The 24,022-nt window shown below is 49.0% G+C and overlaps 4 protein-coding genes across 11 annotated transcripts; 2 read left to right on the top strand and 2 right to left on the bottom strand.

The window, feature by feature from the left end:
- The first annotated feature begins 1,018 nt into the window (after positions 1-1,018).
- On the top strand, positions 1,019-8,713 carry CENATAC (centrosomal AT-AC splicing factor). Its single transcript, XM_068989046.1, has 11 exons — positions 1,019-1,161; positions 1,292-1,455; positions 1,898-1,996; positions 4,484-4,550; positions 4,626-4,688; positions 5,007-5,071; positions 5,221-5,326; positions 6,388-6,418; positions 8,175-8,264; positions 8,342-8,474; positions 8,560-8,713. Exons 1-11 carry the CDS (start codon positions 1,042-1,044, stop codon positions 8,633-8,635), a joined length of 1,014 nt encoding a protein of 337 aa, XP_068845147.1. The 5' UTR covers positions 1,019-1,041; the 3' UTR covers positions 8,636-8,713.
- Positions 8,714-8,763: 50 nt separating this feature from the next.
- RPS25 (ribosomal protein S25) lies at positions 8,764-10,719 on the bottom strand. 2 transcript variants are annotated; one of them, XM_068989057.1, is made up of 5 exons: positions 10,596-10,719; positions 10,263-10,358; positions 9,546-9,729; positions 8,885-8,983; positions 8,764-8,782 (listed from the first exon to the last, which is right to left on the bottom strand). In XM_068989057.1, the coding sequence occupies exons 1-4, from the start codon at positions 10,596-10,598 to the stop codon at positions 8,889-8,891; spliced, it is 378 nt and encodes a 125-aa protein (XP_068845158.1). In that variant the 5' UTR covers positions 10,599-10,719; the 3' UTR covers positions 8,764-8,782; positions 8,885-8,888. The 2 variants fall into 2 exon arrangements, with proteins under 2 accessions (XP_068845158.1, XP_068845157.1); XM_068989056.1 differs by lacking the exon at positions 8,764-8,782 and having other exon boundaries at positions 8,804-8,983.
- Positions 10,720-11,005: 286 nt separating this feature from the next.
- TRAPPC4 (trafficking protein particle complex subunit 4) lies at positions 11,006-14,301 on the top strand. Of its 5 annotated transcripts, none has more exons than XM_068989054.1 (5): positions 11,006-11,270; positions 11,455-11,522; positions 12,994-13,042; positions 13,660-13,786; positions 14,063-14,301. In XM_068989054.1, exons 1-5 carry the CDS (start codon positions 11,096-11,098, stop codon positions 14,139-14,141), a joined length of 498 nt encoding a protein of 165 aa, XP_068845155.1. In that variant the 5' UTR covers positions 11,006-11,095; the 3' UTR covers positions 14,142-14,301. The 5 variants fall into 5 exon arrangements, with proteins under 5 accessions (XP_068845155.1, XP_068845156.1, XP_068845154.1 ...); XM_068989053.1 differs by having other exon boundaries at positions 11,010-11,270; positions 11,455-11,500; positions 12,939-13,042; XM_068989052.1 differs by having other exon boundaries at positions 11,021-11,270; positions 11,455-11,629; positions 12,939-13,040; positions 13,772-13,786.
- A 735-nt stretch (positions 14,302-15,036) lies between these two features.
- Positions 15,037-20,351, bottom strand: SLC37A4 (solute carrier family 37 member 4). Of its 3 annotated transcripts, XM_068989047.1 has the most exons (9): positions 20,011-20,350; positions 18,970-19,202; positions 18,416-18,659; positions 17,509-17,667; positions 17,177-17,262; positions 16,587-16,700; positions 16,336-16,401; positions 15,842-15,980; positions 15,038-15,734 (listed from the first exon to the last, which is right to left on the bottom strand). In XM_068989047.1, exons 1-9 carry the CDS (start codon positions 20,156-20,158, stop codon positions 15,568-15,570), a joined length of 1,356 nt encoding a protein of 451 aa, XP_068845148.1. In that variant the 5' UTR covers positions 20,159-20,350; the 3' UTR covers positions 15,038-15,567. The 3 variants fall into 3 exon arrangements, with proteins under 3 accessions (XP_068845151.1, XP_068845148.1, XP_068845150.1); XM_068989049.1 differs by lacking the exon at positions 16,336-16,401 and having other exon boundaries at positions 15,041-15,734; positions 20,011-20,333; XM_068989050.1 differs by lacking the exons at positions 15,842-15,980; positions 16,336-16,401 and having other exon boundaries at positions 15,037-15,734; positions 20,011-20,351.
- Between the last annotated feature and the right edge of the window lie 3,671 nt (positions 20,352-24,022).

Below are 24,022 nucleotides of genomic sequence, written 5' to 3' on the forward strand. Positions count from 1 at the left end.
CTTACGGGAGCTAGACAGACAGGAAGGCTGTTGACTCTAGGAGAAGTGAGTGGCTTGTGAAGAAAAAATTCCACTAGTTTAGCACGTTTATAGATTAAAGATGTCAGCAATGATTCTGAACCCCTTATAGCTTTCCCTTTACAGCTTTACAGGGGCAGCGTTCAGATCGCCCCTGTGGCAGCATGGGTGTGAGTGACTAGGTCTTAGATTAGGCCATCCACCTGTGCTCCCAAGAGGTCACTGGTGGCTCAGAGGGTAAAGAATCCGTCGGCAATGAGGAAGACCCGGGTTCGACCCCTGTGTCAGGAAGATACCCTGGAGAAGGGAATGGTAACCCACTCCAGTATTCTTGCCTGGGAAATTCCATGGACAGAGGAGCCTGGTGGGCTACAGTCCTTGCGATCACAAGAGTCGGACACGACTGAAGCGACTTCAGCATGCATGCACATAGAGAGTTATTGTGATCACAGAGTACGTGTCAACTTCTGGACACATACTGAGCACCCTATAAACAAGAGCTGCGATTTGTTACATTGTATGGGGCTTCCCTGGTGGTGCAGAGGTTAAAGAGTCTGCCTGCAATGTGGGAGACCTGGGTTCGATCCCTGGGTCGGGAAGATCCCCTGGAGAAGGAAATGGCAACCCATTCCAGTATTCTTGCCTGGAGAATTCCATGGACGGAGGAACTTGGTGGGCTACAGTCCACGGGTCGCAAAGAGTCGGACACGACTGAGCGACTTCACTTTCACTTACGGGTCCTTGTCAGTGTTCCCGATAGGTGTGCGGTCTCCCTTAACTATTGCGGGCGCTCTTTCCTTTCACCTTTCCCAGCCAGACAGCATTTGGCGATGCTGGTGACTGGTTGGGCTTGCGCACAGGGAGGAGCCGGGAGAAAATCGTGCGCAGCCGCGAAAGGACTTGCAGTGGCGCCTACCAGCCGCTGGGGGCCGCGGGGCTCCGGAGTTCTCCCGCCCCCAGAGGTCAGAGGTCACGGGGCCGCGAAGGAGAAGCTTTGCGTCGCGGCTTCCCAGTCCTGGGCAGATGGCGCCGGCGCAGCGTTGTCCTCTTTGCCGCCAGACTTTCTTCTGCGGTCGCGGGCACGTCTACAGTCGCAAGCACCAGCGGCAGCTGAAGGTGGCTTTGGAGCGGCTCCTGCCGCAGGTACGGACGGGAGGCTGGAGGGGACCATGGACGGCCTGGGGCGGGGCTGTGAAGGCCCGAAAGGGTGGGCTCTGCGGATCCCGCCGGGGTCCTACTTAGCCTGCCCGCCTTGGCATCCTCTCCGCCGCAGGTGGAGGCCGCCCGCAAGGCCGTCCGCGCTGCTCAGGTGGAGCGTTACGTGCCCGAGCACGAACGATGGTGCTGGTGCCTATGCTGCGGCTGTGAGGTGCGGAAACACCTGAGCCACGGAAACCTGACCGTTCTGCACGGGGGGCTGCTGGAGCATCTGGCCAGGTCAGCGCCGGGCCCGGAACCGCATACAGCGCTAGTTGTATGATACAGCGGTTGTATAATAGGTTTAGATTAATCTATAAATGAATGGAGGGAGGGTTTAGGGTGGGTGAGAGGAAGAACGTTTTTGTGATTTGATCAGATTGGATGATTCCGTCATCTTGTAGGCATGGCCAACCCTGAGGGGTAGCGGCCTTAAGGTCCCAGTGGTCCCAGTGCTGGGGGTGGCCTTGATTGGACAACTGGCTCAATCAAGTTTCTTTCCCATCGCTTCCTCTCAGATTGTCACATTTTTATTGGAAGGGGAAAACTGGAGATCTTGAAACTACTGTTAGTATTCTCTCAGCCTTGCCCAGAGACCCAGGTGTCAGTTTGCATTGTTTATCAAATGCCATGTAATATTCTGTAATCTATCATTGAGATTACTTGTCCTTTCCATTCTCAGTCCAGAGCACAAGAAAGCAACCAACAAATTCTGGTGGGAAAACAAGGCTGAGTTCCAGATGAAAGAGAAGTTTTTGATCTCCCCCCAGGACTTTGCACGGTAAGTCATTCCTTCACATGATGAGGTGGCAGAGTGTAGATTCTTTGCATCTGTGTCAGGAGCTTCCTCTACTAATTGGACCGTTTAGAAAGGACTTCATTAGTGCCCATTGACTTTGTAGCACTCATTATTCTAGGCACCATGTTGAACAAAAATGAAATATGACAGAGTCCTTGAAAGGTTTATAATCTAGTTGAGGGGGTGGGATTTACAATGTATTTAGCAAATAGAGAAGTGTATAATAAAAGGTGACCATAGTCAACTATTTAAATATGTGACAGACTACTAAATTTCTTTAGAAATAAAAGATGCTTTTTATAGAGTGCAAAAAACTGATGCTCACCCAGTACCCACTTTTAATAGTTTTAACTGGCCTTGGAGGGCCCCAACTACCTGGAGTACAGGAAGCTTGGTAGCACAGAGGGAGTGAGTTGTGACTGCCTCAGAAAGAGGACTCAGGTAGCCTCACATCACCACTTTTATTGGGACTGTATTGAGATTATGGAGAGTGGAACCCAAGGGGATCCCAAAGCCAAAGTTAAGAAAGTACATAGTGTTTATCATTCCTTTCTACTCAGTGTGGAGAATAATGAGGAATTAAGAAGGACTTCCCTGGTGGCTCAGACAGTAAAAGCATCTGTCTACAATGTGGGAGACCTGGGTTCAATTCCTGGGTTGGGAAGATCCCCAGGAGAAGGAAATGGCAATCCACTCCAGTACTATTGCTTGGAAAATCCCATGGACAGAGGAGCCTGGTAGGCTACAGCCCATGGGGTCGCAAAGAGTCAGACACGACTGAGTGACTTCACCTTCAACTTCACCTTCAAGAAGTACTTAAATCCCATCACCTTGTCTTCCCAGTTCAGACCGGGAGGAGATAAGAAACTGAGGCCAGGGACGTCCCTGGAAGACTTTTTAAAAAGTGGTCCACATCAAAAATTTTTTTTAATTAAAAAAGAAAAACAGGCCACTTACTTGTCACAGCCTGACCCAGCTCTATAGAATTTTTGGTGGATGAATAAAGGGTAGTTAGCAGAAAGGTTATAATTGAGAATTATATGGACGGACTCTCTAAACTTTTTATTTAAATATAGTTTTGATTTTTAAACTTTATAATTTCAAGCTCACACAAGACAAGGCCAGGCCAAGCTTGACCGATTTGACCTGTAAAGATACAAATGAGCCACTTTTAGATTCAGGCAGCTTATTACTTACATAGGCAGTGAAAAGAGTAAGCCCAAAGTGCCAGCTTCCCAGGTTGTCCCACACACCAAAAAGAACCATAGTGATAGAAATAGGGCTGGGTGACTGTAGCATGAACTGTGGGATACTGTTGTTGGGGAGCCAAGACTAGGCTGAAGCCACAGGCTTTATATCTGCAGCTCTAATCTGAGAACAGAAAGCCCCCTACCCCATCAGAACTGCGAGTTAATGAAAAACTGTTTTGTAACGACCTCCCGTGAGAGATAAGGAGACGAATGGGAGATGGCCTCCTAGCAGTTCCTTTCAGACCTCCTGTCCTCTTGTGTTCTGGGAGGATCATGCAGACCTTCTGCCAAGACTTTGATAAGTTGCAGTTCAAGGCTTTGCCTGTCAGGACTGCCAGGGCACCATGGGAGAGCCATTCCCCTATATAAATGTTTTACGTATTAAAATTAGGCAAAGACAAATTATCGTATAACTATTAAATTGATAACAGTGACGAAAGAATAAGAATTTAACATCTTAAAAAAAATTTTTTTTTGGTTGCTCTGGGTCTTGGTTGCTGCGTGTGCGCTTTCTGTAGTTGTGGAGAATGGGGGGCTACTCCCTAGATGCAGCTTACAGGCTCCACAGTGCTGGTTCAGTAGTTGTGGGGCACGAGCTTAGTTGGCTTGCATCATATGGGATCTTCCAGGACCAGGGATTGAACTGGTGTCTCCTGCATTACAAGATGGATTCTTAACCACTAGACCACCAGGGAAGCCCAGAATTCAAGTAACATTTGAAAACAAAACTCTGTATACCCTTAGAAGGATATTGTCTAAGGACTAAAGAACTGCAAAGAAATCTTGAGCTTTGCTTAGTAGTCTCATTGATAGTAGTACTGATATTATTCAGATACCTTTGTGTATATTGTAGAATAAAAACTACTGCAAATATGTCGTCCCAAGTATGGGACAATTTGGAGATCAGAAAGGGTAATTGATTTTTTTTTTTAAGTATGGTAATGGTTTTATAGGCTGTTCCTTTCCCCAGGAAATGCATACTGAAACATTTAGAATTAGTCTCATGTTCTTGGGAGAAAGGAAAAGAGAACTGGAGCCAGTATGGCAGAATGTTAACAGTGAATCTGGGGTGAGAGGTACATGGGTGTTCATTGTACTACTGAGACTTGGTTTCTGGGAGCCTGACACTTCAGAATCTAGAGAAAAATTATCTACTGAGGATCTTTTCACAACTGGCAGGGGCTGGGATTCTGGGGTGACTTGCCCCTTTCCTTTTTAGATTCAAGAAATCCATGGTGAAAAGTCTGGATTCCTATGAGGAAAAAGAGGATGAAGTGATTAAAGAGGTGAGTTAAAGGAAAGGCCTCTGAAGGACCCAGCCCCACCTTCTGGTACCTGTCTAAGTCACCCCTCTCCCACAGATGGCAGCTCAGATCCGAGAGGTGGAGCAAAGCCGGCAGGAGATGGTTCGGTCTGTCTTAGAGGTTGGTTTCCCTCGGAGGAGCCAGAGCAGTATCCAAATCCACTGATTCCTGGTTCTCCCAGGTCCAGCATTTCACCTACCAGCTCTTCTGATGAAAAATTAATGGACTCCATCTGCTTGTCTTGAATTCCCTTCCCTGCCCACCAGGGGGCAGGCCTTATCAGTGGAGAAAATGTGGGCAGGGCTGGGAGGGAGGGAGGTTGCCAGATGGGGCAGTATCCTCAATTTGTCAATTTGTTTACTTCTGGAGGTGGGGAGCATGGCCTAGGCAAATTCTTAAGCATTCTAGACACATTTATTTTTCCTGAATCAAACTCAGCCTCAGACAGTGCCAGACCCAGAAGAGGGCTCTTCAGCACCTGGAAGCTGGAATGGGACGAGCAGGTAAAAGACTGTTAGGAAACCTCTTACTGGACATTCTCTCTTAGAATGTTCTGTAACTTTGATCAGGACATGGAAACAAATCTCATTCTTGCTGTCCTCATGGCTAAAGGACCTTGTCTGCCAGCCTGGCTCCTGTTTGTCTTTTTCAGCCAAGTAGCCTCCACCTCACAGCAGCCCTCATACTTGGACCTGCCACCAGCCCCCGAGCTCGACTGGATGGAGACAGGACAGCCTCTGACATTCATTGGCCATCAGGTACGATGGGAAATGGCTAGTGCCCCCGCGGTTCCCACGACACCCATCTCCCCTGGCTTTTCTGTGTATTCTGGCCTTTGCTGTGTTTGCAGGCTTTTCCCTCTGGCTGCCCTGTTCCACAGCGTCATGTACTCATTCCTCAGCCTCCATGGTGTCCACACTACCCCCACTGTCACGTAGGAGCGCCAACTCCTACATCATCCCATGCAGAGTCCAGTTCCAGCCCAACAGAGGGACACTTACAGACACCCCACAGGCACCTAACCCCCACACTCCTCTTTCTAGGAACTGTAGACAGACTGTCCCCTCCTTTTTTTCATCTCTCACATTCCCTCAATGAGTATGCCCACCTCCTTTTTTTCATCTCTCGCATTTGCTCAGTGAGTATGCCTTGTCTCCTTATTTCACCTTGGGACAGTCTCTACTCCTGCAATCTTGGGCCAAACATGAGAAAATAACCTCATCACCTGCTATCTTACATCCTATCCTCCAGCCTCCTGCTGTGCTCTTTAGTTTTGAACATGTAATTGCTTTTTTAATTGAAGGATGATTGCTTTATAATACTGTTGGTTCCTGCCATACATTATGAATCAGCCGTAACTATGTCCCCTCCCTTTTAACTTCCCTCCCGTCTTAAATAACATCTTCCTTCCCTCCTCTACTTACCCTTACCTTCCTCTTCAGCTCAGATGTCACTTTTTCATGGAAAACTTATAAATGTATGTCATACCATGTAAAAACCTGTGAATGTAATTTGTGTAATTCATACTTAGTTCTCTTCCCCAGTAATATGTATGCTCTGTGAGGAAGGAGTTTTGTTTACTTACCATGTAGTAGGCACTTTATTTTTGGACATCTCCAGCTTGAGCCCTTGAGTCTGGTGGGGACAAGACTGTCTTTCAATGATTTACTACACTCTGTGAGATTTAACGTAAGCCCAGTGCCAGCATTAGCAATATGGCAGTGGTTTCATCCACCTTCTGTACAATTTCTTCCTCTAGGCTGAGTATCCTTATCATCTCTTGGCTTTCTTACAATTTTCCCCCCATTTTCCACTACAGGATACACCAGGAATTGGTAACATACACTCAGGTAAGGCCCATGGCAATGTTTCTTAAACTGTAAGAGGTTTTTGAGTTGTAGGTCTTTCACTGGTAGGAGGGTACCCGACACATATGTCAAATGTATCTAACTCAGAAAAGTAACAGACATACGTTTACCTGCTTAGCAGATTTTTTTACTTTCATATCTGAGGTGTTTTAGTTAGTAAATGTTGGGACATGGTAATTCTTATGTGGGTTTTTGTTCAACCTCTGTATTTTTTAAACTACTACTTAATATTTTTATATTAAAGAGAAATAAGAACTATAAGGATATTTCTTTTATAGCAAGAACACATGCAGTTGTGGAGAAGGAAATAAAAATAAGGGTATCAACTAAATAGGGTCCTACTATATAGCACAGGGAACGGTATTTAATATCTAAAACTACTTGCAGTTGAGGGTCAGAGTCTCTGTACCTTACATAATGCCCACCATAGCGTTAGACCTGCCACAGCCAGACAGCCTCTTTGTGTTTCCAGTAAGGGAAAAAATATTTTGCTTGAAAAACGGAACACCGCAAAACTTTAGCTTAATAAACGTTTTCAAAAAAAGAAAAGCATCTGATGAAGAACTTGTATCTTCAATATATGAAGACCTCTCAAAACTCAATAGGCTTTCCAGGTGGCACTAGTGGTAAAGAACCTGTGTGCCAGTGCAGGAGATTTAAGAGATGGGTTTGATCCCTGGGTTGGGAAGATCCCCCGCAAGGGTCATGGCAGCTTACTCCAGTATTCTTGCCTGGAAAAGGTTTTCCACCTCATGGACAGAGGAGCCCAGTGAGCTACAGTCCAGAGTCAGACACAACTCAAGCACCTTAAGCATAGCACAAAACTCAATAAAGGCATATAAAAGGTTGGTCATCAAAATAGCTAAACTATGGACTTATCTGATGCTTCAGTGGTTAAGGCTCTGCATTCAGTGCACAGGGTGTGGGTTTGATCCCTCGACAGGGAACGAGTTGACCATGTCACACAGCAAAAAAAAAAAAAAATGTATGCAGAACTCTTTGGAGAAGGCAATGGCACCCCACTCCAGTACTCTTGCCTGGAGAATCCCACGGACGGAGGAGCCTGGTAGGCTGCAGTCCATGGGGTTGCTGAGGGTCAGACACAACTGACTTCACTTTGACTTTTCACTTTCATGCGTTGGAGAAGGAAATGGCAACCCACTCCAGTGTTCTTGCCTGGAGAATCCCAGGGACGGAGGAGCCTGGGGGGCTGCCATCTATGGGATCATACACAGTTGGAGATGACTGAAGCAACTTAGCAGCAGAACTCTTATAGACTGCTGATGAGAATGCAAAATGGCATAACTACTAGGGAAGAGTTTAGCAGTTTAAAAGTTGAAAAAATCAAAACATACCCCAACAAATCTGAACAACTCAAAGAATACTCCACAAGGAGGGAATGACTGATACCTGTAACACACAATCTCAGAGTAACTACGCTAAAAGGTAGACAAGAGTACATATTGTATTCCATTTATGCAAAATTATAGAAGAGGCAAACTATAGCAACAGAACACACATCAGTGGTTGCCTGGGAAAGGGGTATAAAGGAGATGCGCTAAAAAATAATTTAAAGGGGCACAAGGATACACGGTGTGATTTTACCCCAAACATTTCAAATTGTACACTTTAAATGTGTGCAGTTATGTCATGCCTCCAGTAAGCTTAAGCTGCTCTAATTCCCATGGTCCAGAACTCAAGTGTTTTCATTTCTTCTTAAAGGGTCTTCCTTTTCCAGGTGCCACACCCCCCTGGATGGTCCAAGATGAGGACTGTAGTTCTGGGAACCAACAAATAGGACCCTCCTATGAAGAGTTTCTTAAAGAAAGTAAGTTAATACAGGAATGGTGATGGAGGCTTCCTACTCTGTAACTCTTCCTACTCAAATAAAACTGCTCATTGTAGAGGAAAAACAGAAACTGAAGAAACTCCCACCAGACAGAGTTGGGGCCAACTTTGACCACAGCTCCAGCACCAGTGCCGGCTGGCTGCCCTCTTTTGGCCGGGTCTGGAATAATGGACGCCGCTGGCAATCCAGGTACCAGCCCAGAGTCAGGACCTCAACCTGCTCCCCGCTGTGGAGATCGCACTCTTTGTGCTGCTAAGCTTTCGTTTCTTTTCAGGCATCAGTTCAAAACGGAAGCTGCAGCAAGAAACAAACAGCAGTCACATAAAGGAAAAACACTAATGGCTTCCTGATGTACTTCCAACCACCATAAGGCTCAAAGCCAAGGCAACAAATCTGCTATAAACTATTATCTTGTAACTGCCTTTCTTAGGAACCAGACAAACCCAGTTATTTGATTTAATAAAGTTTTATTTTTCAAAATGTACAGCTGGTGGGACCTGTTTAAAAAAAGAAAAAAAAAAATCAGAACTATAGACCCTTGTGAAGGGGATGTGTACTTCGTATAGGAAGCCCAGGTTCACGAATCTTCACCAGCTCACCTGTTCATGCATCTTCACCAGCAGCTGGGGCATCTCCACCCTTGGTGTTTCTGGTGTAAATCACTTGAGCTCTGTGCTTTGAAACCAGTTTAATAAGTCCTAGGAAGAGAGGATAAGATTTTCACACAATAGTACTATAAAAACTCAACAAACTAGAAATACTTAATTTAAACATGACTTTAAGAGACATGCCTACATTTCTTGGTGATAATCTAATTTGACTCACCCCTTAAAAAGAAGGGACTACTTTAAAGGGTGAGTTACCTACTCTTGGGATGGCTACCCTCACAACACTTTACTGTAATCTGAAAATCAGTTTCCACTGTTAGGCACTACCAATAGCTTAGATTACATGCTAGAATTGTATTGCTAACCTCCACCTGAAATGAAGTCGCCCAGTTTTGTCCGACTCTGCAACCCCATGGACTGTAGCCTACCAGGCTCCTCTGTCCATGAGATTTTCCAGGCAAGAGTACGGGAGTGGGGTGCCATTTCCTTCTCCAAGGTAGGGATCGAACCCAGGTCTCCCGAATTGTAGACAGATGCTTTACCATCTGTGCCACCAGGGAAGTCCACCTACTGCACTTAAAATGGCTAACATGGTCAGCCCAAACTAAGGTGCAAAAAGCATACAAACCAGTACAACACTCCATCCTCTCACCTTTACTAAGGAGTTCCTGAAGGGCTGCTCTGGCCAGGGAACCACGAATCTTCAGTCTCTCAGAGACCACAGCTGGAGTTATAAGCTTATAGTTGGGAACTTCTTTACAGAGTTTGTCATATGTTGCTTTGTCAAACAAGACTAGGTTATTGAGCTTGTCCCGAACTTTGCCTTTGGACCACTTCTGCTCACCAAAAAAAGAAAAAAAAAATCAAAAAATCAGTGCTTTCTAAAGAACCAGTATTTCCGTTCTCAGGAACAACCTGACTCAAAGAATTGCTACACGGTTGCAGAGCTATACAAGAGTGGGTCTGTCCTTTGGGCTGCAGAAACCTATAAAATTCAGAACCTGCAAACACTCAGCAAATTAAGATTGAAATAATTATAGAGCCAAATTCAAAGTAAAAGAGACTCTGGTTACTGCTGAAGGCATTGGAGACACTACTTTGGGGGGAAAACAAACCATCTTTGAGGCTTTCGGATATTGGCTGAGCCCCACTAGCCCAATTAAAGTAGCTCAGTACACACTTTTTCATTTTCGAGTAGCATATACACCCCCGTTCTTTATATGAGTCAAAACTAAAACGGTGATGTGAGTATAAACTCTTAATAACCTGACTCTAAACCCCACAACCTTACAAGCCATTTGCTACAGTATAAGGAAACGAGACTAGACGTCCCCAACATCCGTCACCGTTTGAGGGGCTAGACTCCTACCTTCTTTTTGGCCTTGCCCCCAGATTTGTTCACTGGATCTTTGTCTTTCTTGGCCGACTTTCCGGCATCTTTCTTCTTCTTGTCGTCCTTGGGCGGCTGTAGGAGAAAAGCCGGAATGCGGCCAGGTCACAAGGCAGCCCTCCACGCTCCCGCTACTCCTTTGCCCCCAGCCCTGCCCAGACTCCACTACCGGAGCACATGGGGCAAGCTACAGCTCTCCCATCTCCACACGTGGCCCGGCAGTTATGTGAACCCTCCTCTGATGCTGCCCCAAAAGCGCGCCGGCACCGCCCGCTCCCAGAACCACGCCAGCTTCCCCTACACCAAGCTGACCATAGCGAAGCCCGGAGAGCAGCTGCAACCACTGCCGCCTCACTAAGATGTCGGACAAAAAGGAAATGCGCCCCGCGAGCAAGCCCAGAAACGTCCGGCCGCAGCAATTGCTTCCGGGACAAGGGGCGGAGCCGCGCGGAGGAAGTCCGGAGGCTCAGGTCGGGCTCAGGCCCGGGACTGGCTGCCGGAAGCAGGGTCCGCCTCCGCAACGTCACGCTCTTGGCGTTATCCCTGGCTTTTAGATTTTGCGGCCAGTTGAGAGGCAGTCACGTTTTATACTTTCCTGGCGCTAAGATCCGGTAAAAAGGAAAGGAGAACAATTGTATAGGTCCCGGCAACTAAAGTCCCTTAGTGACACCCAGGCGTACTCCAAGTGCGCAAGCGCCTCAGCGGGAAGGGAAGCGAGGCCTGGAGCCCCGAGGGCGGGCCCCGTGCTGCGTTTCCGGGGCGGGGCCGGGAGAAAGAGGCCGTATCCTAGTCCGGCACCTTCGGCGGCAGCTATGGCAATTTTCAGTGTTTATGTGGTGAACAAAGCTGGCGGCCTTATTTACCAGTTGGACAGCTACGCCCCACGGGCCGAGGCTGAGAAAACGTTCAGTTACCCGTTGGATCTGCTGCTTAAGCTGCACGACGAGCGCGTGCTGGTAGCTTTCGGCCAGCGAGACGGCATCCGGGGTAGGTTAGGCTCGGTCCCGGGGCGCGAGGGGAGGTGGAGGGATGGGGAGGCGGGGCCGGGTGCTGCCTTGGTGGGCTGCTGTCTCTGGGCCGGAGGACGGATGAAGTTAGGGGCCAGGTCATTTGTACCGTTGGCGGGATCCGCAGTCTGAGCCTTGGTTGACGGTTAGCTTCGCCATTGCAGTGGGCCACGCAGTGCTGGCTATCAATGGTGTGGACGTGAATGGCAAGTATACGGCCGATGGGAAAGAGGTGCTCGAGTACCTGGGCAACCCTGCTAACTACCCTGTGTCCATTCGATTCGGCCGGCCTCGCCTCACCTCCAATGAGAAGCTCATGCTGGCCTCGATGTTCCACTCGTAAGTCCCACAACTCTTCCTAGATTCTGTCCGTCTGCTCTTGGCTCATAGGCTGACTGGATTAGTGTAGTTCTGCGTTCAGAGACTTGCTGACTGGCGGTGCTTACCTTTCTCTAAAAAAATAACATAGTCCCTCAGCTGTGTCCCACTCTTTGTGACCCCCCAACCCGCCATGGACTATAGCCCACCAGACTCCTCTGTCCGTGGAGTTCTCCAGACAAGAATATTGGAATGGGTAGCCATTCTCTCCAGAGGATGTTCCCCACCCAGGGATGGAACCTGGGTCTCCTGCATTGCAAATGGATTCTTTACCATTTATTTGAGCCACCAGGGACGCCCCCCCATCTACATAAATCCATTCCATAATTGTGGGAGATTTTATTCCTTGGCTAAACCTTTGCTTGTTTTTCTGATTGAGCTTGAGTAGTAGAAGAAAATTCCTATTTATGACCAGGGTTAGAGCAATCCTTATCAATTGGCCAGGTGAGGGGAGTCCATCTAGTCATACCAAGAGTGATCTGAACATAACTATAATTTTTCTGTAAATTTTCTCAGGGCCAGCCAGTTAGAGCATTTGAGGGGAGAAATCCACCAAGGTAACCCAGAACTACTAGACATAGGTAATTGGTCACAAACCCAACAATTGGATTGAACTAGCTATAGGATCATGCCTGTGATAGAAAAACATTTGATTTGTGTGCCAAGGTTCACGAAGTCAAGAAAATATTATAAATGATTGTACAAGTCGTGTCAAGGATTTTGGGCAAGTTGTCCACCTCCAATGTCTTCTATTCTTGCTGTGAGTGTAGGGTCCCATCAGCCTTCTCTGCCTCCTCCTAAATCGTCAGTTCTGTGTCATGTAAAGAATTGATCCAGTATGACTAGGCTTTAGGTAATGCTGGCAGTGGTGTGATTTTATTTGCCTAAGTCACCTTCTCCTTCCTGAGTTTTAATGTGTTCATCTTTAAAGTAAGGTGATTAAATGATCTTTAAGATCCTTTCCTGCTGTCAGTTGTATTACAAGATGGGTTGGATATGCATACCCAGCTGGTGGGTAAACATGGCACGTAATCCCAGAGTGTTAATTTTACCCAAAGTTTTCAATGTACTGTGTTTTGTAGCACAGTGTGAATGTAAAATACATGCAGAATTCAAATGGATCCTTATGAAATTTTGATACTGCTGCTTCTATTTCAAGCTGTAATTTAAGTGTTCAGAACATAAGGGTCACCTTGGTGGAAAAGTTTGAGAAGCACTCTTCCCTTATAGCATTGAGGTGCATTCCCAACTTTGCCTTTCTTGCAAATAGGCTGTTCGCAATCGGCTCCCAGCTGTCTCCTGAACAGGGCAGCTCAGGCATTGAGATGCTGGAAACAGATACATTCAAACTGCACTGCTTCCAGACACTGACAGGTACGCACTTCCAGACAGGCCAAAGGCATGCGATGGGTCTGGTTGGAGGAAGGCATTGACCAAAGTTGGCTCTGGTAACCAAGGGGGTGGTGGTTAACCTTTTCTGGGACAAGTGCACAGTTATTTGTTTTGTGAATCTAAAGCCAATATTTAATCTTACCGCCAGTTTTGTCCATATTCAGCCCTCGTCATCCTGTGCGCAGATAAACTCACCTTAGTGTTCTCTCATGTTGCACACATTTTGGAAGGTGTAAGTGTTGTTCCAAAATGAAACTGGAATGCCAGTTGAAAATGGCCTTTGGATCCTGAGTGGCATGTCCTCACTTCGTGAAGGCAGAGCACTGAAAACTGCCTGAGTTTGTTCCCTGCCTGGCGCTTTCTGCTGAGGGGCACCCAGGCCAGAGCTAGAACCCAAAGCCTAGTCACTCAATCAGCTTGGTGGTGCTATAAAGTCATCTCACTTCTCTGCTCTCACCTGTAGATTCAAAGTCTTGCTTTTCATACTTTATGAGGCAATAAGGATAAAGTAAAAATGAGCATATAAAGTGCTGTACAAACAGGACAATATTATTTGCTGATTCTCTACCCTTTGGTAATCATTCCCGGTCTCTCTCCAGGGATAAAGTTTGTGGTGCTGGCAGATCCTAGGCAGGCTGGGATAGATTCTCTTCTCCGAAAAATTTATGAGATTTATTCAGATTTTGCCCTGAAGAATCCATTTTACTCCCTGGAAATGCCCATCAGGTAAGCGGTCCCAGTCTGTAGGTTCTAGTCAAGCCTCCTTGTTTCCTCTCCCTGTATTTTCTTCCCCAATGTCATTATAAAGTGTAATAGAATTATTTAAAAATAAAACAAAAGTAACTAGCCTTTCACTTATTTATTCTTTGAGAAAGCAAGGAGTTTCCCTGAGGTTCATGGCCTTCAAGCAGAGTTTCCACTGGCTCTGCCTCTGTACTCATGGTGGGGAGAGAGCCAGGCCTAACACTTTGTCCTTACTTGTGCCTCCTGGGCCTGGCCTAGGTGTGAACTGTTTGACCAGAACCTGAAGTTAGCCCTGGAGGTGGCAGAGAAGGCTGGAACCTTTGGACCTGGGTCTTAGGCTGAACCTGCAGAGGACCCCACCAAATTCTTAAGAGATCCTACAGCAGGAATCCTGCGGTTTCCACTTTGATGGAGATCCCGGCAGCATTGTTATTGCACTTGAAAATGGGAGGATCCCGAGCCTTAATACCATTCTCTCTTTCCTCCTATATCTATCATGGTCCTACTTCCCAACTCTATACAAATTATTTATAGGAGGTAGGCCCATAAATGTTGTAATAAACATTCCTTTGAGTTCAGTGTTTGCTATCCTAATTGATGGTTTGGGGGAGAAAGCCTCAGAAGGGGAAACAGGAATGATAAGGGAATTCAAGGAAGCTGAGATAGTGTGTTCCAGTAGAAAACAAAACAAATATATATTCATTAAGTGAATGAATGAACATGGGACTTTGAAGCAGGAGCCTTGGATTGCCACTGACTTCCTGGGTGGTGTAGTGATGATGATAATGAAAACAATGATGGAACATTTATCAAGGGCTCACAGCCAGGTTTTCCTGCTTTATCTCACTGCATTCTCTCCCTTAGCTCAGGATGTTCATCCTGTTTGTGTTACAGATGAGATTTAGCAAAGTACAAACTCTCTGCTTTGGAGTCTCAAAGCTAGTTACCAGCAGACCTTGAACCTAGACTTTCTGACTATACTGTTGCCTCCTTCCAGCAAGTTATTTAAACTGCCTGACACCCAGTAGCATCATCTCTAAAATGTTTATTGAATTCTGCAGTATGAAGTTGAAGGCAGAAGAGGCAAGAGCTTAAAGGAGTCCATTTACCCTTCAGCTTTCCCATTCCAGGGGAATGAAGTCTGTCGTGGGGTAGAGAATGCAGGTTATTTCCCAAAGAAAAGCTATCTCTGGCTTGTATTACACCTTTTGAAAGAATGATTCACTGACAAGGTTAGTATCAAATCTAGTTTTAATTCTCTATAACAAATCTTTCTACCCTCCCACCTGTTGTACCCTTTGTATTGGTGAGAGTGACCCTTTGGCCCTGGAGTCCAAGGTATTGGCAGGAGCAGTTGCCCCCCTGCTGAGGCCTTCTGGCAGAAGTCTTGGGCCATGGCTGCCCAGCCGCTGCAGGCAGGAGATGGCTCACCTCAGGTGAGGAGGGTGAGATGGAGACAGGATGGGGTTCAGGAGAGGGAGAAGGGTATAGGAGACACCCTAAGTGCAGGGGCTTCCTATTTGAAGGCAGGAAATAGGAGCTAATGGAGTCCAAGAACAAAGGTTGTCCTTTAAATAGAGATGAGATGAGCTGGGACCTCATTAACTACTGATAACTTCTAGTGCCACGTAGATAAGGAAAAAGGAGCAGAAAGGGAAAGTCAAAGGTGTTAGTCAAGACAGCCCCCTCCCTCCTTTTCCTCCCTACCCCCACGGAGGGGAAAGGCCCCAAGTAGGACAGGATGCTCCGAGCCTGCGCTGTCTTCACTCAGCCTTCTTGGGCACTCGGCCCATCTTGGTGCGGATGTTTCGTAGAAGGAAGAAGGCACCTGTGCTGGCTGCACAGATCACCTCAGCCACCCAGAAGGCTGTGCTCCAACTGTAATGTTTGGCAATGGTGCTGAAGGGCAACCCAGCCAGAAAGCCGCCCACTGTCAGGGAGGAGAAGAGCCCGTGTCACTGTGAGGCTGGAGCCAGAGAGGCTTAATCCAGCCCCTCACTGGCCTGAGTGCAAGGCATCAGTGGGGGTATCACTTACCATTGGCCATGAGTCCCACAATGGCATGGGAGGTGCCACACAAGTTGGGAGGGGCGCACTCATTGGCTATAATTCCAAACAAGGCAATGGGACCATAAGAGGAGAAACCAAACACAGCTCCCAACACCAGGATCCAGAGCTGTAAGGGCAGCGCAGGGTGGCAATTAGAGTCTGAGAAAGACTGCTACCTACCTGCCCCTGCCACAGGAGAGAGTGCTTGGCCCCAGGATCAAACAGTTGTAACAAGGAGGGTGGCTCCCACACACAGACCACTTCCCAGTACAACTGACTACAGGACTGGAAGAGCAGGGGCCACACTGAACCAACCTGGGGGGCTGTGTGGGTAGGTGAGGGAGGTACAGAAGCCATCCCTCTTGAGTTAGATGCTGTCCCCTCAAGATTTGTGCAAGCCAGATTGGCTAGGGACGAGGCAGAGCGAGGTAGGATAAAGGTGAGACACACCAAGAGGAAAAGCAGAGATAAAGATGGAGCACCTCATTCTCTGTAAAGCCTGTGAGCTCAGCAAGAGGGTGAAGAGCCGGAGTCCAGAAAGCAATATCCTAGAGGAGCACAGAGAGGAGAGGAAACCAGGCCCAGAGTCAAGGAGGGGCACCAGAGCACAGAAGAGGGGAACTGAGGTATGAACAGCTGAAAAGGACAGTCCGAGAAAGGCCAGGGAGAGGGAGACAGTGGCCCTTGCTTTCTCTTCCTTGTCCCTGCTGTGAGCCAGGCCCTCTTTATTTACCTTGGGGGAGTCACTGGTCACAGTGGCCCGGAAGAGGTACATGGACGCCGTCATGCCAGCCATCATGAACAGCAGCAGGCCATGGCGGGGATTCCCGTAGATGGACAGCCCTGCCTGTGGGCACAGTCCTGGCAACATCAGGCCCCAGGAGCAGCAGAGAACCCCCACCCCTGGACTCTGACACAGCAGGCCTCTGCTGACTGGTCTTTGGCAATCCCACTGCAGTTTTTGGCCCAGGGCAGCTCTGGGAGGCCCTGGGACCTGCTTATTATGTTCTGAGGCCAAACTCCACAACATCCCTTCCTCCACCTGGGGCAGGCTCGAGGACATTGGCTGGCAGGCTGCACCCAGTTTTCCTGGGGCTGTGGAGAAGCTAGGTGGAGAGAAATGCTGGCTCTCCTTGACATCAGTTAGCTTCATCTCCACATTCTTAACGAAGAAAAAATATCCTGGAAACATTCCCACCTCAGCCAGCCTAAACCAGCACATGCCAAGCTGCATGTGCCCCAGGGCTCCCACTTCTGGTGTCCCAGTCATGCTGGGAAGATTTAAAGGGACCCTCCTCCTTCCTGTCCCTTCTGCCCACTCACCTTGGCCATGGCCCGGTCTGACAGGTAGCCAGCTGCGATGCTGCCTACAAGGCCCCCAACCTCCAGGGCACTCATGTAGGAGCTACCTGCAGTGAGGAGTTGCAGTGGGAAGAGGGAAAGGAAGGGTGGAAGGGTGTTACACCTTGGGGTTGTCCCAGACTGGCTTAAACCCAGAGAGGCACAGGGTCCCCAGGAGTGACTGTCTACAGCTGCCTGAGTAGTCTTTGGCCTCAGGACAGAGGCGGGGGGATAAAGGGATCTGGGCCTGAATTCCCCATCCACTGCACTGGCTCCTGCTCCCTAGGCCTGCCCCATCCCAACACTCATCTCACCCACGAGGGCAGACTGTCCTCTCTCCTGGATGAGGAAGAACTGGCCCCAGTCAGTACAGCACGTCTTTGCTCCAAACACCACAAGGTAGCCGATGGAGAGCACCCACAGGTAGGGGGTCAGCAGCAGCTCCTGTAAGGTACTCTCCTCCTTCAAGGAGCCTGGGGGTGGGAGGAGGCCAGGCCTCAGACTCCGCTCCAGCTGCCCTGCCCCCCTCAAGCCCCCACCACTCATTAACTAGCCACAGGGACAGAGTCCATCCACATAGACAAGGATCAGCACAAAGGTACCCCCTCACCTACCGTTCTGCCCTCTCCCCTCCACTGCAAGTCTCAACCAATGAACGAGAATGTGAGAACCAGTGAGGATGGAGGCGGTACCCAAGACACTTAAGCTTAGGATGCTGTCCACACAAGGAACTGGCTTTGTTATCAGGAAGGACCAGGCTATAACATGAGTCATAGCATTTGCTGGCTCTGCCACTTGGCTGGTACTGCTGTCTCTCAGGATAGAGTTTTACTCCCCAGTACTCCTGCCTGGAAAATCTCATGGACGGAGGAGCCTGGTGCGCTGCAGTCCATGGGGTCACTAAGAGTTGGACACGACTGAGCGATTTCACTTTCACTTTTCACTTTCATGTACTGGAGAAGGAAATGGCAACCCACTCCAGTGTTCTTGCCTGGAGAATCCCAGGGATGGCGGAGCCTGGTGGGCTGCATCGTCCAGTCTATGGGGTCGCATAGAGTCGGACACGACTGAAGCAACTTAGCAGCAGCAGCACCCACTCCATCACCATCCCTCCCCTGACATCCATTGGCTAGCACAGGGCCAAGCATACAGCCATCTTCAGTGAGAGTCTGCCAGGTGAATGATACAGGTTCCCAGAGGTTGGCTTCGGTGGGTACTCACCCTTCTTGCCCTTGGAGGGGGTGGGGTCCAGGTTTTGGAGGCCAACATCAGCAGGTTCATTGCGGATGAGCAGGAGACAGAGGAAAGAGACGGCTACACACAGTGCCCCAGACAGGGCCAGCGCGGTGCGCCAGCTGTAACTCCGGGCAAGGATGGTTGCCAGGATGGGGCCCAGCCCTCCAGCGAGGTTCATGCTGGTTGATAGGATGGCCCACCAAGTGCCGAACTGAGATGGCTCAAACCACTGTGGGGCAGAGAGGAACAGAGTAGGTGCCCAGACCCCAGTCCATTCAGAAGGTGGGGTCAGGTGGGACAGACCCAGGAGCTCACATTACAGGAAGGAGGGAGAGGGCGCTTCTACTTGGCAAGGCCAATTCCCTCATCTGCCACCTGATCCCACCACGTTCGGCCTCCTAAAATATCTTGACAAGCAACAGGAGCTGGGCTGAAACTCCTGAGGAACCTGCTCTGGGGTGGAGGTGCCGGCGCGCCTGTGTGGTCTTTAGGTGTCCTCTCTGCCAATCTGAACCGGCTCCTCGGAAGCAGACACTCACCTTCCGCAGAACCTTGCCACATGGGGGCCAGCCCAGCCCCTGTGCCAGGCCATTGAGGAACCAGAGAGCAGCGAAGACAGGCACTGTGGAGCTCCAGGAAAAGACTACGTTGACCAGGCCGACCAGGAGGAGCCCAGAAGAGAAGAGCCAGCGAGCACTCATCTGGTCAGAAAGCACCCCGCTCACAAACTTGCTGATGGCGTAGGCAGCGGACTGGCTGCTCGTGATGAGCCCTGCAGAGGAGGAGAGCGGGGAGCAGGACACCTGGGGGGTTAGGGGTGGGCCAAAGGCACAGGAGGGTGGAGGACGTCATGGGGTCAGGTGTGCAGAGGTGCCTGGCAGGGTGAGACAGGTTCCTTCCAAGAGGAAGGATTCCTGACATTCATTCATGGTGCCAGGTGTTCCTTCTGTCTCTCTATTAGCATTAGCCCCAGGCTGACCCATGACTTTTCAGCCTCTTGGAGAGTCCTAGCAGCAGCTGTCAGGGGGCAGGCCAGCCCTCCTCCCTGTGATTCTCATATACCTGATTTCCCCCTCAGGGCCTCTGGCAGTTCTGTTGCCCTATCTCTGAACATGGGGCAAAGGCTTAGAATCGGAGTCAAGGACCTTATTCCTCCTGAAGGGATAGCCTGCTCGACCACATAGAGTCATTGTGCCAACTCCCTGGTTTCCAGTGCTCACAATGTCAGCAGCCGGCACTCACCCTGTGGTCTAAGCCTGCACCCACAGAGATGCAGAAACTGCTCAGAATCCCCTTGACACACAGTGTCTCTGGGACACCTGTTGGTCACAGGCACACATGCACACACATGAGAAACGCAGCCGTCAGACATGCACAGACTATACCCACTGTCCTTTACCTGTGCCCACTGACATGGATCTCAGAGCTTCCTCATCCTGCACATGCACTGTTCCTTGGCCTCAGCTGTGCAGACAATCCACACACGTTCCGTGCCTATACCCACCACACTGCACAGACACTCAGCTTGTCCTGCTGGTCCTGTGTTCCTGAGCCCATCACCCTGCCCTGCCAGGACTCACCCAAGTCATCTTTGTCCAGAGGGATCTCCTCCACCAACGATGGCATGACAAAGGAGAAGGTCTTGCGGTTGAAGTAGTACAGGCTGTAGCCTCCAAACATGGCCGAGAAGATCACGGTTCGGTAATAGCCGTAGCCTCGGGCTGCCATCGTGGCAAGGAGCAGGCCCTACTGGCTGGGACACAGAGTCTCTGACCACGGCTGGGGCTGGCGGGCTCTCAGTGCCAGGTCTGCTGAGTTAGGCTTTTTCTGTTCCCTCCTCCACCCAGCCTCCCCGGCTCCCTTTATAGCCTCCTTCTGGACAATCATTAAGCCTGGGGCGGCTCCTAGGGAACCCGGTGTCCTGAGGGAGACAAGAAAATAGGAGATTACTGACGTCCAAGCTGTAGGGGCTGGAGGGGGTTCAGGAGGGAAGGCAGTGTCCCTGACCTGGGCCAGCACCCGGTGTCCCCAGGATTTCTTTCACGGCGCTTCCGCCTCCGCGAGCCTATGAGACCAGCGGTGATTAAAGACTTAGCCTAATTACTTTTGTCTCCTTGCGCCCAGGGGAGGCAGGGGTGGGATGATCCAGCCGGCTTCCTCAGCCACTTACCTCATTCATTCAGGGAAAGTTTATTGAGGGATTACTGGTTGCGAGGCACTGCACTAGGTGCTGGGTTAGTTTCTACACATACACATTCAATCAGACACGAACTCCAAACAACCTCTCTTCCAAGTCTTCCACAGCTGACTTCAAGCCCTTAACTCCCGATGCTTCTTGGCACACGGTGGGGCGTAACTGTTTATTGATAGTTGCAGAACTGTAAGCAAGGGGAGGCAGGAGAAACTCCCCAGCTCAAGACACACAGTGTCACATCGAAAGCCCTGCTAGGGGCTGAGGTCTGATCGCCTTTACCCTTGACGTCAGTATGGGCTCCGGTCTGGTAGGCTGGGGCTTCAGGGACCGTGACTGGACAGCCCGTAGGCGGGAAGGTGCAGCGGCGGGCTCCCGGCGCAGTGCCCAAGCGCCCCGCTTCCCAGGGCCCCGGCAATACGTCCCCGGCTTTTCGGCTCGGTGGGGAAAGCAACCGGAGCAGAAGGCGTGGGCGCAAGCGGAGCAGTTGGCCGCTCGGAGGCCCCAGAGGCCCCTCGCTTCGGGGGCCTAGTGGCTCGGCCTGACCGGGTGGAACCGAGCGGTAAGAAGGAGAAGGAGGGAGAGAGGCGGCGTGCTCTCGGCACCTGCCCAGCCCCGTGTCCTCAAGCTACCTAGGACACCCGACTCCGGCTGGGAATGGACGAGGGCCCGAGTGCAGGGGCTGGAGTGGTGCGGAGACCCCAGGACTCGTGTAACACAAAGGAGCCGGCGCGGACTGGTCCCAGACAGCGCTTTGGCGGCCCCTCGACCCAGCGAGTGCCCCCACCCCTGAACCGGCAGCCGCAGAAACAGCTCCGGGCGGGGTAGAAAGCTGGGCCTCCGACGAAAGAGCCGCAACACCTGAGACTCGCGCTCCAGTCCCGCCCTCAGGAGACGCCCCTCGCCCGCACACCGCCCCCTACCTGAACGGAGGTGGGAGCCGGAGTAGCAAGGGGCGGGGCCGGCCGGGCCTGTCGGGCGCATGCGCGCGCCCTGAATGGGGCGGGGCCTCCGCCTGCGACTTCCAGTCCTGAGTCGATCCTGCTCTAATGGTTTAGGTTTAATCTTGCGGGTCACCCTGGTCCTCGGATGAGGACAGCGCCGCTTAGGGGCTGGAGTCGTATGTTCCCTTCTTAACTGATCGGGTTCGAGAAACCATTTTTTAGTAAGTGCCTCCGGCTACCAGTCACTGTTTTCACAGTCTGGGAGATGTCTTGTGTTTTCTGTAAAAATTAGTGCAGGCCTCAGTAAGCACAATTTGAAGATTTATCTTGTGGTCAGATTGTTGGGGACATAGTTAAAATAGCTGGAGTGTTTAAAGTGTGGACCCTGAGTAAAGCTTAAATTCGAATTCCGGACCCACTACTTGGATCAGCGTGTCCCTGGGTAATTAATAATCTGTATGAGCCCCAGTTTCTTACCAACCTCATAGGGTGATTGTGAGGGTTGAACAGATTTAGAACTCCGAAAATTTAGATAATTGCTTTCACCGAGTATATAAAAGAATTGCTGAAATTATTTTAAGTGCTTCAAAGTTGAGAGTAAAGTTGTGTTTTGTTTTGTTTTTTTAATCTATTATCTATTTTTTGGCTGCTCTGGGTCTTCAGTTGCTGTGGGCTTTCTCTAGTTGTGGTGAGCGGGGTCTGCTCTCTCATTTTGGTGTGCCGCTTCTCATTGCCGTGGCTTTGCTTGTTGCTAAGCATGGGCTCTAGGGTGCATGGATTCAGTAGTTGTGGCGCACACAGGTTGCTCCATGACGTGTGGGATCTGCCTGGACCAGGGGTCGAATCTGTGTCCCCTGCACTGGCAGGTGGATTCTTAACCACTAGACCACTAGGGAAGTCCCAAGAGTAAAGCTCTTTTAGAGTGATGTTAAAAACACAGCAGCAGGTCCAAAATTGAGTTGCTTAGCTAAGCCCCACATCACCAGAGGGAGACTTCATTACAGTTTTGCCTCTCCCAGAAATGAGATCTTAAATAAGTTAATCAGGAGTTGCCTGATCAGTACTAGTTATGTCATCTACCTGACAGATCCTCTACCGTTCCCTAAAGGAAAGTAACCTGGTAATAACCAATCTGCCTTTTGCCTAGTTTAATTTCTTGTTCCTTCTACCTATAAAAGCCTTTCATTTTTTACAGCTCCTCAGAGTGCCTTTCCAAGTGCTAGACTGGATGTGTCCTGATTTATAAATTGTTGAATGAAGTCAATAAGATCTTTAGAATTTACTCAGTTGAATTTTGTTTTTTAACAGCAGAAAAATGATCAGGAAAGGGAGGAGGTGGAGGAGAGGCAAGATAAGATGGGACAATTGGTGGCTGAACTTGATTAACTGAACAGATATCTACTGAGCCAGGGCCTAGTGTGTATCAGGCACTGTGCTTTCATGAGGTAGAGCCCAGGGCCAGGAAAACGATTCTCTCCAAAACCAAGCCATATCAGAATCCGTATTTCACCTAGAAGACAGGGAGCCATTGTTCGCCCCTCACTTATTGTTAAGGTATAAAATACAAAAGGTATGAAAAAAAAAAGTGCAAATCTCAAGTGTACAGCTCAATGTTTTGTTTTTTAAAAACATACGTTAATGCCCTTATAACTACTGCTTAGATTAAGTTAACTTTCCTATCACTTTATTTTGGAAATGTTCAAACCAATAGAAAAATTGCAAGAATACCCTTCACCTCTCAAATGTTAAATTTTTTGCTATGTTTTGAAAATCTCTGTATAACTATACATGTGTTTGTTGTTGAATCATTTGAAAGTTAGTTGAAGGCATTGTGAACTTTCACCCCTCTATATTTTAGCCTGTATTGCCCTAAGAACAAGAGCATTCTCTTATATAACTAACTATAATTCTCACATTCAAAAAAAAGTTTTTGTTAATATATAGTCCATATTTAAATGTCTCCAATTTTTCCAAAGATGTCTTTTAGAGCTTTTTCAAAATCCAGAATCCAATCAAGGATTATATTGTTGCATGTCAGTCAGTCAGTCCAGTCACTCAGTCATGTCTGACTCTTTTCAATCCTATGGACTGGAGCACGCCAGGCCTCCCTGTCCATCACCAACTCCCAGAGTTTACTCAAACTCATGTCCATTGAATTGGTGATGCTGTCCAACCATCTCATCCTCTTTCATCCCCTTCTCCTCCTGTTTTCAGTCTTTCCCAGCATCAGGGTCTTTTCCAATAAGTCAATTCTTAGCATCAGGTGGCCAAAGTACTGGAGTTTCAGCTTCAGCATCAGTCCTTCCAATGAATATTCAGGACTGATTTCCTTTAGGATGGACTGGTTTGATCTCCTGGCTGTCCGAGGGGCTCTCAAGAGTCTTCTCCAACACCACAGTTTGAAAGCATTAATTCTTCAACACTCATCTTTTTTTACAGTCCAACTCTCACATCCAT

Source organism: Capricornis sumatraensis, chromosome 16 (genome assembly GCF_032405125.1).
Source record: "Capricornis sumatraensis isolate serow.1 chromosome 16, serow.2, whole genome shotgun sequence".
In the NCBI taxonomy this organism is placed as follows: domain Eukaryota; kingdom Metazoa; phylum Chordata; class Mammalia; order Artiodactyla; family Bovidae; genus Capricornis; species Capricornis sumatraensis.

Excerpts from the sequence above, each read along its gene's own strand:
- CENATAC (XM_068989046.1), top strand. The coding sequence starts at position 1,042 with ATGGCGCCGGCGCAGCGTTGTCCTCTTTGCCGCCAGACTTTCTTCTGC. Across the intron at positions 1,162-1,291 it reads TGGAGCGGCTCCTGCCGCAG|GTGGAGGCCGCCCGCAAGGC; the intron begins GTACGGACGGGA and ends TCTCCGCCGCAG. Across the intron at positions 8,265-8,341 it reads TGAAGAGTTTCTTAAAGAAA|AGGAAAAACAGAAACTGAAG; the intron begins GTAAGTTAATAC and ends TGCTCATTGTAG.
- RPS25 (XM_068989057.1), bottom strand. Across the intron at positions 9,730-10,262 it reads GGGGCAAGGCCAAAAAGAAG|AAGTGGTCCAAAGGCAAAGT; the intron begins GTAGGAGTCTAG and ends TTTGGTGAGCAG. Across the intron at positions 8,984-9,545 it reads TCAGGAACTCCTTAGTAAAG|GACTTATTAAACTGGTTTCA; the intron begins GTGAGAGGATGG and ends CTCTCTTCCTAG.
- TRAPPC4 (XM_068989051.1), top strand. The coding sequence starts at position 11,096 with ATGGCAATTTTCAGTGTTTATGTGGTGAACAAAGCTGGCGGCCTTATT. Across the intron at positions 11,630-12,938 it reads CTGGCCTCGATGTTCCACTC|GCTGTTCGCAATCGGCTCCC; the intron begins GTAAGTCCCACA and ends TCTTGCAAATAG. Across the intron at positions 13,043-13,659 it reads CTGCTTCCAGACACTGACAG|GGATAAAGTTTGTGGTGCTG; the intron begins GTACGCACTTCC and ends GTCTCTCTCCAG.
- SLC37A4 (XM_068989047.1), bottom strand. The coding sequence starts at position 20,158 with ATGGCAGCCCGAGGCTACGGCTATTACCGAACCGTGATCTTCTCGGCC. Across the intron at positions 17,668-18,415 it reads CCCCTCCAAGGGCAAGAAGG|GCTCCTTGAAGGAGGAGAGT; the intron begins GTGAGTACCCAC and ends TCCCACCCCCAG. Across the intron at positions 16,402-16,586 it reads TGACCAGTGACTCCCCCAAG|GATATTGCTTTCTGGACTCC; the intron begins GTAAATAAAGAG and ends GTGCTCCTCTAG.